The 14053-nt window shown below is 44.1% G+C and overlaps 1 protein-coding gene across 2 annotated transcripts in view; it reads left to right on the top strand.

The window, feature by feature from the left end:
- The window catches only part of LOC147009574 (endoplasmic reticulum-Golgi intermediate compartment protein 3-like), a 43950-nt gene extending 32233 nt beyond the window's left edge, over positions 1-11717 (top strand). For both annotated transcript variants that reach the window (XM_085862657.1, XM_085862655.1), the window contains 3 exons: positions 645-802; positions 954-1009; positions 10225-11717. In XM_085862657.1, coding sequence (XP_085718783.1) covers positions 645-802; positions 954-1009; positions 10225-10304 — 294 coding nt within the window. In that variant the 3' untranslated portion in view covers positions 10305-11717. The remainder of the gene's footprint in view (positions 1-644; positions 803-953; positions 1010-10224) is intronic.
- Positions 11718-14053: the final 2336 nt, after the last annotated feature.

Raw genomic sequence — 14053 nt, 5'->3', positions numbered from 1 at the left:
ATGAATATTGTCATCAGAAGTCATTATACATCAAATGGAAGTCATCGATATTTGTTCTAAATAAAGAAAATTGTTTCATGATGTTGAGAAAGCACCTTTTTATTCTTACAGGCCGTGGTCTTCACGCCATTTAGTTTGTGTCAACAACAGTTTAGCATGCGTTTTATTCCACAATTGAGCACCTTCTGACATTGACCGTCCTGATATCGTGTCATCAATGACCATTGCCCCTTGGTGTCCCGCACAGCAGCAAGTGACTAACGACATTGTTTGCTTTGGTTCCTCTGAGTCAAATAATGTTTTTGCAACTGAGACTATGATAAAACATTGAATGTTCTTTAACTTTAACTCGCTGCCTTTCCCCGACTTTAAATTCATTGCAATGTCCTTAAACCTCTTTGTTACGTTCAATGAGAGACGGATGCGGCAGAGACATCACGTTGACATCTTGCTTGGAGCAGCGGTTATTTATTTATTTGTAACTTGTGCCAGAGGGTCCTGCCGTTGCGAACAAGTGTTGCTTTGACAGAGTAACTGCCACTTTCTCTTTCCCTCTCCGTTGCTCGACCAAAAATCTGGAGAAACATTGCAAGGTGCACGCGGACATCTTTCTCCCTTTCTCTCTCTGTCTCTTATCCCATCAGGTTGTTCACACAAACCAGTTCTCAGTAACAAAACACAGTCGGTCTGTATCAACTTCGGCAGTTACACCCGGTATCCAGCATGGTAGAGATGGATTACCTGGAGTATTTGTGCTCTACGACCCATCGGCCATTGTTGTTCGGCTTACCGAGACGAGACGGTACGTATTGCTCGCCGCTGGCTAGAGCATGTAAAGCATGTAAATGGCTAGAGCATGTATTTCTAACTTGGCTAAAGCATCTCAGTTTGTGAGCCAAATCATTTTTCTGCTGACAGACCTTGATTGTATGCCTTCTTCGTGTGTTTGACAGGGGTTTCAGGCACTTCCTCACAAGTGTATGTTCAATAATTGGTGGGGTCTTCACTGGTAAGTCTGTGGAATCTTTCCTGCTTTGCAATTTGAAAAAGCTAATTTTTTTTTTTCCTCACTGTATCTCCCTTCCCTGTACAAGCTGTTTGCATATTATGCTGTATTCTGTACATAGTGCTGTGTTGGATGCCCTTCATATCCGAATAAGTCCATTCGCATGAAACGTGCAACCGACCTCGTCAATTTATAGTCCAGAAGCTGCTGCCCAGACTGAGATAGCAAGTGGCGTAACCTGGTGCCAAGGAACCTCCAAGAAGACCAAAGTACTTGTTGCATACAGTCCAAGCAGGAATTTGTAATTTGTTCTCGGTGCCGGTGATTATATTCGCCTTCTCTTCAGGAAGGACGCCGTGGGATCTTTAATATACATCAACGAAAGCTGGCAGATGGGGCGGTCAGTTTAAAGGCATCGAAGGGACGGCACGCACATTGATGCCTCACCCTGCATGTGAAACGCCAAGATGACAGTTTATACCAAGTCAAGATTGAATCGTACATGCATGACATGTCTAATAATCCCTGAAAATGCATCCTGTTTTTTTGTGGCCATCTTCGGATGGAAGTGGAGGTCCTTGAGCAGGGCTTCACAATCTGGTGTTTCCATTTAACAGGCTACACTTCCAACTCAATAATGCATTTGTAGAAAGCAAAATCGAGTGTTCATGTCTTGGGCTTCTGCAATGCCCTTCTCTCCTAGATGCTGTAACACCTAAAGCTCTGAGAATAGATTATATTGCCCATCAGGAGCCTGCACCACAGAATGTGCTCCTTTCTTGCTGCAGGCAGGTTAGTGTTCTACTCCCTCTCCTCGGCCTCATTAGGCCACTTGCATTCATCCCACTAACTCACAATTGGTCTGTTTCCCCAAAATGAAGTTTTCAACTCGTTAACCTACTTTTATCCAACTTCTGAAATTTCTTCCCTTCTTCTGTAAATACAATGATGCCGCAATTTCAGCAGTCTGTGGCAAGAGCAAGAGGGCCTGGGTCGAGGTTCACTTTGTCAGTCTCAAATGTTGTCTTTCGTGTTGCATGTTTAGGCATTCCGTTCTGTGCAGAAAATGAATATAATAATCTAGGCTAAAGGGAATTACATACTGTGCTGAGGGAAAGTGTAAAAGTAGCGAACATGGGTAATTGCCAAGTGCATATACAGTAAACCCTCGCCGTTCGCTGGGGTTACGTTCCTCTAAACTTCCGCGAACAGCGAAGAGTTTATAACATGCAAGTCAATGAGATACGTTCCAGCCTCCCAAAACAAGTCCAAAAAAGATCATTGATAAATTTTTTTAAAAGGCATTTCATTGAAAAATAAGAGCCATACATTCAATAGTTTTTCCAATTTTTTTTCAATGTATGGATCTCTGCGACTTAATGATGCTACTTTAGAGGCAATATTTCCACCAGAACTGACACGAGCCCTAATTTTGTCGTTACATTGACGAATGTAACGAATGATGGACTCATTGACGTTGTAGTCTTTCGCCAACACAGTAACACGTGCACCACCCTCAAGTCGATCGAATATTTTCACTTTTTCCATGAATGTCATCTACTTTCTTCACTGTTTTATTCTGCTCTTCAGCAGATGCACCACTTGATGGACGTTTTGGACCCATGATTAAATATACAGTATACAAAGTTATATCACAATAAAATACCGCAACTCACCAACCGCCAAGCAGCCAGAAGACAATGATGGGGCGGTGCGGCAGATGCTGGAAGACGCAGAATGTAAATTTTCAAATTGTTATATTTTCCAGCGATACGGGACAATTTCAATTCAACACGCAATGTTAAATGAAGGAAAATATTATCCAAACATTGAAAGTGTTTGAAAAACTTATGAAATATGAACGAGTTCATGGTTGGCGGGGTTTATTTTGTCTGCGGTGGGAGGATGTTCCTGAAAGATGCAGAGGGCAAATTTTTTTTTATTTTCTGGCGATACGGTACTTCATGTTTTAACAGGTAATGTTAAATGAAGGAAATGTTGTTATCCAAGCATTGAAAGTGTTAAGAAAAAAAACTGAAAACCTCAGGAGTTTGAGGTGGGAGGAGTTCATTTTTTCCACAGGTACGCGGGAGTATCGGCGTGGACAGAGAGAAAGGGTGTCTAAAAAGTAAGCAAGGACGGCGAACACACGGACGGCGAACACGCGGACGGCGAGGGTTGACTGTATAATATTAGAACAATTCGTTCATTCAATCCCTCTATCACATTGGCAGTTCGACATCACTTCTTTCTTACAGACCAATTTTTAGTGCATTAACAGTCTGGTGTTGGCTTATCAGTTATGGTGGTTGGCTTAACATTTTAAGATCTTGAATTAAAGCCCCAATCAATAACCAATCACTGAATCAATGTCAATTGTCACTCATTGAGACATTTATGACTTTGTGCTGATGTGACATAGATGAAGATGTTAAGATATCTAATGTTGAGTGCTGTAATCACTCGCTTCTGATTAGAGGAGCAGCCGAGGGGTGGGGCGTTGCGGTTGTTGTTATTAATTATTATATTAATACGTTAAGCCATATTTTGTGGACGTATCTCCTCCGAAACTGCCGGACAGATTGTCGCCACGTTCAGCATGCGGGTGCTCTGTTGTCTAATGTACAGCATAGGCTATGTGATGTCGTGCCAGACGGACAGGTTTGGGAATTTTTGGCGATTTTTCTAATTCTTACATTTGCTTGCATGGCGACGTGTGACGTCACTGCTGAGAGGCGTAATGACGTCATGACATCATCGGTCATTCGCTGACGTCATTACGTCTGTCGTCGACAGACCGTCACCGCTGAGAGGCGTAATGCCACTCCTAGAAAGCAGCGTCTGCAATGTAAAACCCTCTTCTGTACATGCTGACTACCTCATAAGGTCCATTTGACACAAAAAATGTAATAGTCCGGGAGCCAACCTGTGTACGAGGCTGTTTTAGGGTTGGACCTTACAGCCTCTGCTATAAAATTTTACACCCCCAGGATGTTTAGATATATGTTTGCAGTTCATGAAAACCAATGTTGGCAATTCATAAGCTCTTGCGAAAAATTTTGGCGGACGTTTTTGTTTGAGGAAGATTTGAAAAATTTGATAAAACAGTAATTGTCAATAAAATTTCTAAAAAAATTAAAAAATCACATTCATTAAAAATAAATGTGAACTAAATGTAAGAATTCAATCAGTGCATTGTAAAATGACAAAAAAAAATTGCCTTTGTGGAAGTAAACCTCGTAAAAGTACATAATTTTGTGAAAAATGCCTTAAAAATAACGTTTTTTGAAGATGGCCTTTAGAACTTTTCTTATCATAGGCAGATGCTGCATTAGAATACTAATTTCTCTTAATGTGATATGAACATGGTATCCATGGCTAATTAAAACAGCAAATTTGAGTGAGTTCTATCAATTTTTAAAGAGAAAATTAACATTTTTGTCAACCAAAGTTACCCCTACCCACAAAATCCTCTTACTCTATTGAACACAGTTCGGTTAAGGTTTGCTGGATCCAGGTTGGGTACTTCACAGTTCACTCTTCCAAAGGAAAATTCAATGGTGTTTGGAGTGACATGGCCCTGGAGCAGACATATAACAATGAAGGGAAGACATCTCTGTTCAAAGGCATATCTCAGGCACCAGCTGCTCGAGATAAATATGTGAAGACAGCACCATTTCTCACAGCTGTATCAGAGAACATAAAGTCTATGGCTAATCTAGGCCAACAGGAATCTACTCATCATGGAGAAACACATAAGCAGGCAACAGAAGAACATATGCATGTTGAGGAGATCAAGAAAGTGATATGCCAGCAGATGATAAACCCATTCCAGTGTAACAACCAAGTGGATCTGCTCAATAGAGCAACTGGTGAGAAGGATGCTTCAAAAGACTTGGTCCATGCTCAAGCTAAGGGCATGGAAGCCATTATGAAAGCAGAAGAGGTGGTCTCTATTAAGATTGAACCACTGAAGCTGGTAACTTTCTCCTCACAGAAGAAATCAAACCCATCAAGGCAACAGAGTTTAATCAGGATCTATCAAGATGAGACTGCAGCTACACGTGTGCTGTGTTTCTATCGAGATGCCGACCCAGTCACAAGACAGATTGCATTTTCCCATGAGTGGACAGACTACCCATCATCCCTGTTTGAGGTTGATCCACGCTTAGCACAGGGGTTTGTAATGCGCAAAGGCAACAAGTCTGATTTCGTGGCAGTGCTAATTGCTGAAGCTGAGCAGGATGTTGTTTTACAGCTGCCATCATTACCACAGAGTGACCTATACACAGTTTATCTGGTAGACACAATGGCATTTGTAAATAAATACCAAAAATGGGTGTGAAAACATTTGGTGAACTTCCCCAGCTGTATCTTCGCAAGCTCCTGCAGTTGAAACCTGAAATGTGCAACTGTGTCAACATCATTGGTGATCAGTATGATTTTGATGATAGCCATACTTTGAAGGGTGATGAGCAGCAGAGGAGAAACCAGACAGACCAGGCAAGACAATTCTCACCATCCAAGAGTCTAGAAATTCCGGACTGGAATTTACTCATGAAGAATCCAAGAAATAAAGGAAATCTTCAGAACTTCATTGGCACTTCCCTTTGTGAGAGTCCTGAAGCTATTCCGGATGGAGTGACCATCATTCTTGGTGGTATGATGGAAAACAAAGGTCACACTCTTTCCATCACATCAGCATCAAGTTCAGTTCTGGACTTACCTTGTGAAGAACATGAAGAGGCAGACACAAGGATTATTGCTCATCTTGCATATTGTGTGGAATATCTTGATCACCATCGAGCTGTTGTGCATGCAACAGATACAGACATAATTATGCTGTGTATATATCACTTCTGCTGCTTGAACACATTGCAAGAACTCTGGATACAACGGCAGAATCAATACCTACCTATTCATGAGCTGGTAGAAGTGTTGAGCAAGAAGTACCAGAAAATCCTCTTGATGTCGCAGCTACACTTCTGTGCACATATGTGTTGTGTGGATGTGACACAGTGAGCTACCCATTCAGAAGGGGAAAAGAAGAGGTCAGGTCAGGTATGGGAGCATGTGCCAGAACAGTGCGTCGCTGCGCCCACTTTCCGCCGGTACTCCAGGGGCCCCCATCTGGCCATCCCCCAGGCAGATGCCAGGCCCATCCCCATCTCCTTGAGATGATGGTCAACCTGCTGCAACCATGAGGCACGTGGTCGGCCCACTGGCCTCCTCCACTCATGAGACTCCTCGCTGAGAGAATCTGGTGAGCAGGATCAGCATCAGGAAAACGAGCCACATGTCCATACAGCCGCAGCTGACGCTCACGGACTATGCAGGTAACAAATCTCATCCGAGTCTCTCTCAGCAACCGCTCGTTGGACACAAAATCCGACCAGCGATAGCCAAGGATTCTTCGAAGAGACCTGGTACCAAAGGAATTAAGTCTCTGTCTCAGATCCTTGGTCAAAGTCCAAGTCTCGCACCCATAGAGCAAGACTGGAAGTACCAAGGACCTGAAGACTCGGACTTTCGTCCTCCCGCACAGGTACCGGCAGCGCCACACCCCATGATCCAGTGAATCCATGACTCCCCAGGCCCGACCCAGACGTCTATTGACCTCCGGCTCACAACCTGCGGAGACATGAATATCACTGCCAAGGTAAGTGAATCTATCCACGACCTCAACATCCTCACCACAAACAGACACAGACAGGACAGCAGCATCCAAGATGTCACCGAAAGCCTGGATCTTAGTTTTGACCCAAGAAATCCGTAATCCCAACGGCTCCGACTCCTCATTCAGCACCTCGAGGGCCCCCAAGAGGATGTCTAAAGTCTCCGCAAAGATGACTGCATCATCTGCAAAATCAAGGTCCGAGATCTTGACATTGCCAAACGATGCACCGCAACTTGATCTCTCCGACATCCTCCCTAAAATCCAGTCCATACAAGTGCTGAAAAGTGTGGGGGCAAGTACACATCCCTGACGAACTCCAGTAACAACTGGAAATAAGTCAGAGATGGTGCCACCACACTTCACAGCACTCTCAGTACCAGAGTAGAGTTCAGACATCAGATCGATCAGTTTCGGTGGCACCCCACGAAGACCAAGAATCCTCCAGAGGACATCCCGATTCACTGAATCGAACGCTTTACAGAGATCAACATAGGCTGCAAGCAGCCCCTGCCGAAACTCTCGTCTGCGTTCGGTGAGGACACGAAGGGCAAGGATACGGTCAATCGTTGACCTCTTTGGTGTAAAGCCTGAGTGCTCTGGACGCTGGTGCTCAAGCAGATGGTGGCGAACCCTATCAAGAATTATCCGAGCAAAGACCTTGCCCGGCACTGAGAGCAGCGTCACCCCTCAGTAGTTGTTGCAGTCTTGACGATCACCCTTCCCTTTCCAGAGAGGGACAACAAGGCCCCTCTTCCAGTCAGTTGGGATGATGCCTGTGTTCCTGTGAAAAGAAGAGCGGCACAGGTTTCTCTGGGACTGATAGGAAACCTTCCCCACCTTGTTGATTTTGGAAGAGATAGTGAAATGGCAGCAACAGAATGTGTCATTGATGAGGCCAGAGTATACTGGACTGCTCTGCATGGCCAAAAAGGGTTCAGCTGTTTGGATACCCTCAGGCAGCATATGTTTGTCTCTTCAAAATTAGACCTTAGGTCACTGCCAGCAACAGAAGATGCGTTTTACTTCCTTGTTTTAAGAGCATTATATCAATTGCTTCTGTATAGACGTGCACATCTCAGTGACCGAGCACTTCCCCCAGCCACAACATTTGGCAGAACCCTTATCAATGGAAAACTGGTCCCAATTCTCATGTCTAAGCCAGCCAAGCCAAACATAGACAAAACGGTGTCTTGCATGTGCAAATTATCCAAATGTCTGAAACGATGTTCATGCAAAAAGGCTGCTGTGCCTTGCTGAGTGACATGCATATGCCTTCGTCAGAGAGGTTCATGTGGTGGAGTTGTTTCAGAGAGTGACTCTTCCTCTGAAGAGGATGTTTCATGTCACAATATTGTGTTAATCCATTTCTAATTTTATCTTCCTTAAAACCATGGCATGTAAAAGTATGTTCTTGTTCCTGACCCCATTGATAGTCAAGCATTTCTGAGTTGCATAAATCTTTTGTTGTTTAACATATAACCTTGTCAATTGTAGGTAGGTTAAATCTACACCAATTGTGATATAGGAAATGAACTCCTCTTTAATAAGAGGGGTCATTTGTGTATATAGGTTTAGTGGTTATGATTTTAGGACAATATGAATTACCCCTACCCCCATCCTACATCTTCGCTTTTGCCAACATTGTGTTATCAGAGGGGGCTCGCAAAAGTGTTGACTGTGTTGATGCGCAAGAGTTTCACCATTGCCAACATTGGTTTTCATATACTCAAAGGGTGTCTCTTTATGAAAATCAACACAAAAATTTTATAGCAGACCGGGCAATTTTTTTTTAATTTTGATCGGTTGGCTCCCGGACTATAACAAGAAACATTGTATTTAAAGAAATTCGATAAATCACATTGTGAACACTGGATATATTGACGTCCTAACGAATCCTCACTTTAGAAACTTTACGTGGAGTGCGGGTTTGGCTGGTCCTTATTATTATACGATTATAATTATTGTTGTTTATTTACCCCACCACGAAAGGTTAACGGAGGTTATGTTTACACCCCTGTCTCTCTGTCTGTGTGCGCGATATCTCGAAAAGTTATGGACAAATTCGGATGAAACGTGATGGACAGGTTGGGTGTGTGACAAGGACGAATTTTTCGAGTTTGGTGAAGATCCAAATCCGGATCCGGATCCGAGAATTTTTTTTCAGTGATTCTTCACCACCAAGAAATGGGGCTAAAAACGGTATATACCGCGATGTCTCAAAAAGTTGTTGACAGATTTGGAGGAAACTTGGTGGACGAGTTGGGTGTGTGGCGAGGACAAATTTATTTGATTTTGGTGAAGATACCGATCCGGATAGGAGAATTAAAAAATTTTTTTAAGTGATTCTTCACCATCGAGAGATGCGGCCAAAAACGATATACAGTAGAGCATGATGTTTCAAAAAGTTGTGGACGAGTTATGGAAAAAACTAGATGGATGATTTGTTAGGTGACAAGGAGAAGCTGATTCGATTTTAGTTCAGGTCCGGATCCAGATCCGGCCTATCAATGGGATACAAAACGTAAACTGTTCGGCCTGGTGGAGGTATGCTCTCTCCTGAGTGCCGTCCCGTTACTTTTTGTTATTGGAAGCGGCCTTGGGAAAATGCCACAATAACGTGGAAAAACTGCTGTGTTTACACCTTAACATGGCATTTTCCAAGGTGGATAAAGGCAATAAAATATGGGAATTCTTCCAGATTTTTTTTTTGCCGTCAAGTCTAAAGTAATAAAGGCTAGCAACTATGAAAATAAGGCGATGCCTTCTTACTTGTGAGACGCTTAAGGCCTCTGAAGCATCACTCGTAATACCCTCTCCCACAAAACACCGGGAGCGGCGCTACACAGTACACATTTACTTGGAGAATTTGTGTCGGCCAAACCTTCGGTACCCCATGGGGACGAGGGGGGGGGGGAGTAGCTACAACCTTCATATTACGAGCCTTAGTCCCCCTGGCAAGTTTGATTGAAATTGGATAAATAATGACCGAATGCATTGGCCATAGGCTTGCAGAGACAGACAGACACACCAAATTGCTTCTTTTAGTATGATAGTAAGGCAGCACTGCCTTGTTATCATAGGTGGTATTTTGGCTCCCATCCCACGTTGCACTAAGTGTGGATTGGCAACACGTGTAGATCAGACCAGGTGCTGCAGGCAGATTACCACCTCCCCTGCAAGTCATTAGTGAGAGAGCTGGGTTTCTATTGACGATTAAATGGTAACCTGTAAATTCTATCAACTTGTTTTCCATTGGTTTAATAATTCCAATCCTTCAGACTGTTCCCTCCGGTCGGATTTTAAACATGCAATCCCTCGGGTACCATTGTAGTGTTCTCAGCACGACAGCACGATACCCAGTTAGTTTCCAGTTCATTGCATGATCGATGGAAGTGCCGCGCTGCCGGATATGCTGCAGTTTTTGTACCATGGGAATTGTAAAAAGTTATCGACCTACGATGTGTTGTAAGCACATGGTATCGGCCGGCGTACAATAACCACAAGCCATGGTGTGCTGAGCAAATATTTTGTTTCTTCACAGTTGCAGGCCTGCTGGACTCATGCTTGTACCACTCCGTGCGGTCGTTACAACACAAGCTCGAGCTTGGGAAGGTCTCCTGAGAGAATCTTCGCTTGCCTCCTTCACCAAGCCCTGCTACTCGTCAGTTGTATCTCGTATTCATGAGGCCCTCTCGAGAAGATTTGTTGCAAGAGTAAATGGAGCTTTCCTTCGGCTAGAAAATTTGTTTGTTTGTTTTTTTGGGGTTTTTTTTTTTTTGGCCGCAACTCAAACTTAGCCAAAAAAAGTTGGGAGGACCCCTCAACTTGACATTTTCACAAGGGTTAGAGTTACTGTCTTCTTTTCCCTCAGCTAATCGTTATAATGCCGCCCGGGTCCTTTCTTTGAATATTTTACTGAGGACTACAACATGGAGGTCATGGGATTCTGGATCGCCAGAATATCTGTCTTTTGAAAAGCCTTCATCATCACTGTAAACTCTAACTTTCCATTTTTGTTTGTTAAATCGAGCTGTTTGATTGTTTTCTTTCTTGTTTTTTTTTTTTTCTTTTTCTTTTGTCATGCGGGTGTAAAGGGGACTAGTGGGGGGGGGGGGGCAGGAGTGGAAGCAATGAATGTTTGTAATTTTTAATGGGATTTTCGACTGAGACCTAAATGCGTTCATATATTTTGGGTTCCTGTCCATACGTGTGCTGATTGGCAAGTCGGTGGCGGCGGTCGAAGCGTACAAGGGAAATAGCTGAACTAAACGGTAACTTTGTACCACATATGATTATGGTGACGAACAACAGGTTTCTTTGTCACTTGGGCCTTGTCAGATTTTGTCCGATTTGCCGGTCACCCTTAAAATTTTTTTTTTTTTTTTAATGATGGGCGAGGTTTATAAATGTTTTTAATTTAATGAAAACATGGCCAAAATGTACCCTCTGGTAAAGGTAGTGATGGGTATTCCTCGGACTAATACCGAATGTGCTGCATTTTTATTTTAACTTTCCTTTTTCCAACATTTGCACATTTGATGCACTAATCTGGGACAGTGACTGGAGGGGATATAATTAAGCCATATTTAACGTCCACATCGGTACTTACAGAGTGCACTTGAGCAGTCAAATTACTTCCCTGGGAAAATGAAAAAAATGGCTGCGACATGCTACTTACTACTTGGGATTCTAATCGTTACGATTATAACTAATTTAGACTTGAGTCGTTGGCTGATGCAGCGACTAGCGAATGCGTCCTTACCAGGCCAACGTGGAGTCCTTTATTTTATTTAAAGAGACAGAATAAAAGACAATTGTGCACAAATGTGGCAATAAATAATTTATTTATTCGAATCTCAGCTTTGAAATAATGGGCAATAACATTGTTTTTATATGGAAGAGTTTTCTCTGGGCTCAGGTACAATAGAACAATCGTTCACAGAGCATGTGTCGATAATCGTTCCGCCACAGTCCCACTCTCCCATCCACACCCCCCCCCCCGACCTTGTGAAATAAAGTCTGTTAACTGGTGGAGTGAATTCGTATGTTGTTGATTGAACGGAGGCATAAGCCTGGCATTGGCTTAGCAGCGAGGGTGGCTGACTTGGGATTCAAGGGTAATGAGTTTGAGCGCAGTCGTCTGCTGAATTAACACCAGGTGGGGTTGACTCAGCCTGTCATCCTTCCGAGGTTAGCGAAATGAGCACCAGTGTACTGGTAATAGGGGCACTGCATCATAGGCATAGCCACATCTCTAACCAATGATGCAACCGGCAGTCTCAAAGCTGCACACGAGAGCGTGTGTGCAGCACAGGCATGGTGGGTCAAATGGCATCCTGTGTCACATGTTCCTTGCGCGTGAAGGGGAAGGCGTGTGGTGGAAACCTCATTTGTAGCTACATGGTGCTTGTGGCCCAGGTACGGGCAAGTGTTGTCAATCGTGGTGACGGTCCTCAGCTGATCATGTCATAAGTGATGTCGTTTGACTTTGAGTGATGACAGCCATTTTTCCTCATTATTTCAAGCCTTGACGAAAGCATTTGCGAGGATGGGTGTACATTCCATCGCTGGACATCATACAGTGAAGTAATATACGGATCTTGTTTGACATGCGCTATCACAGTTTTAGTGATGATGTGACGTGATTTTATTGCGAATGCATCACAAGCCTGATTGTGCAACCATTCAACATCAAGGTCCTCTACATGCGGGCCATTTGCTCTGGCATCTACTGTTAAATTCCTTAGGGGTTGTGGGTAAGATTCTTCATCATTGCACATTGCTTGTGTGATGCACCCATTTGTTATTGCAAGGAATGAAACCTTCCGACAGGATGGTGCAGAGGTAGCGTACTTACGCTCCAGGCTGTCCAGCCTGGATTTGATTTTTGATCCAACTATGAACTGTCGGATTGGTGATTTGCAGGCAGGGCGTTGCATCACAGTGTATCATTCCTTAGTTGGATGTTAATCTAGATGTCCCAGCTGTTAACGTGAGTTGTTGGATCAGATGTATGTGATCCCACTGTCTTTCACCAAGAGTAGTTGAGTTAAATTGTCAGGTCAGTCTTTGGACTGCCACTGGTAACACATATTGTTGCGGTTCTGGAAACCGCATGCCTCCAAGGCAATGGCATCCATCATACAGTGGTTCCCAGACAGTTATTTCATTAATTTACATACAGTTAGACCTTTCCCTCAGGCCGAATGGGTCAAACCGGACGAAGTGCATTGTGTGGATCTCATAGTTAGGTCTTATTATATCTCTAACTTCATTCCTACTCTTTTCCTCTTATTTCTGAAATAAATCAAAGCAGGTACTGCACTCAGACGGCCGCCTGTAAATACTGCGGCCATGCCCTTCACTGTAAGAATGCGTCCTCGTAGAAGATCAAAAGAAACAGACAACCTCCACCACGAGATTGCATGGAACGCGTGCAGCACAGCGATAATCTCCACCCACTGTTCAGGAAGCCAGAAGCATCAACCATACGACGGCGCCACTGCGAGGATGCGGTATCGGAGGCCGACAGACATTGAGGCCACTTCCGGCCATGGCGGCCGGGCCGTGCGGTAGCCGGGGCCCAATCAGAGCGCCCTATTTGGGTGATGACACCGCTTCAGGGTGGCGCCCGCCCTGCACCACAGGGTCTATAAAGGACGGGTCGCGAGGCCGTCTGCGCTCCGGCTACTCTTGCTCTTCTCTCGACTCTGCCTTTCTTCACCGCCTCGCCGCTGACCACCCACCCACTTGATCCTGTCTGCCACTGCCCACTCGCTCTCAACTCCGCCTTCTCCACCCACTCGCCACTGGCTCCACCCAAAGTCCCTCCCTCATGCCTGACGGTCGCGCCCCTTCTCTGGATAGCCAAGCAGGAGACGACATGCAAACTATCAAGGAGGGATCGTTCAGCGGAGCATCCCCTAAAAACGTAGTGGGTGGTGCGGTCGGTTACTCATGCAAGGAATTGCGAGACTGTTAGCCTCATCTCCTCTCCTTTTTCTTCTCAACTCCTCTTCATCTGTGTGTGCGTGCGTGCGCGCGCACACGTCATGGCGCCTGTCCTCGTTTAAGTTAAGATTGCAGAAGAATTATATCTGGATAAGTCTGCTCTGTGTCTGCTTTTGTAAGTTGCTTGTTTTATTGTCGCACCTCCCATTTCTTGCTATCTCCACTTGCACACAACAATAAACTACCTTCACTGTGCCACATATTTTTCCTCGCCTGCCTGTAGTAAATCCTTTTGTTATCTTGCCAAAACGAAGTTTTTGCAAGATCTGTTACTTGGTAATTTTTTTTTGTTGTTGTTTGTTTGTCTGTAATCATTGGATTTTTCACCTTTATATCACTCTGTAGAGCACAATTCTCAT

This window comes from Eptatretus burgeri, chromosome 17, assembly GCF_056783735.1.
Source record: "Eptatretus burgeri isolate ZD-2024b chromosome 17, Ebu_testis_v1, whole genome shotgun sequence".
NCBI classification, from domain to species: Eukaryota; Metazoa; Chordata; class Myxini; order Myxiniformes; family Myxinidae; genus Eptatretus; species Eptatretus burgeri.
This window is presented reverse-complemented; position numbering and strand designations above follow the sequence as displayed.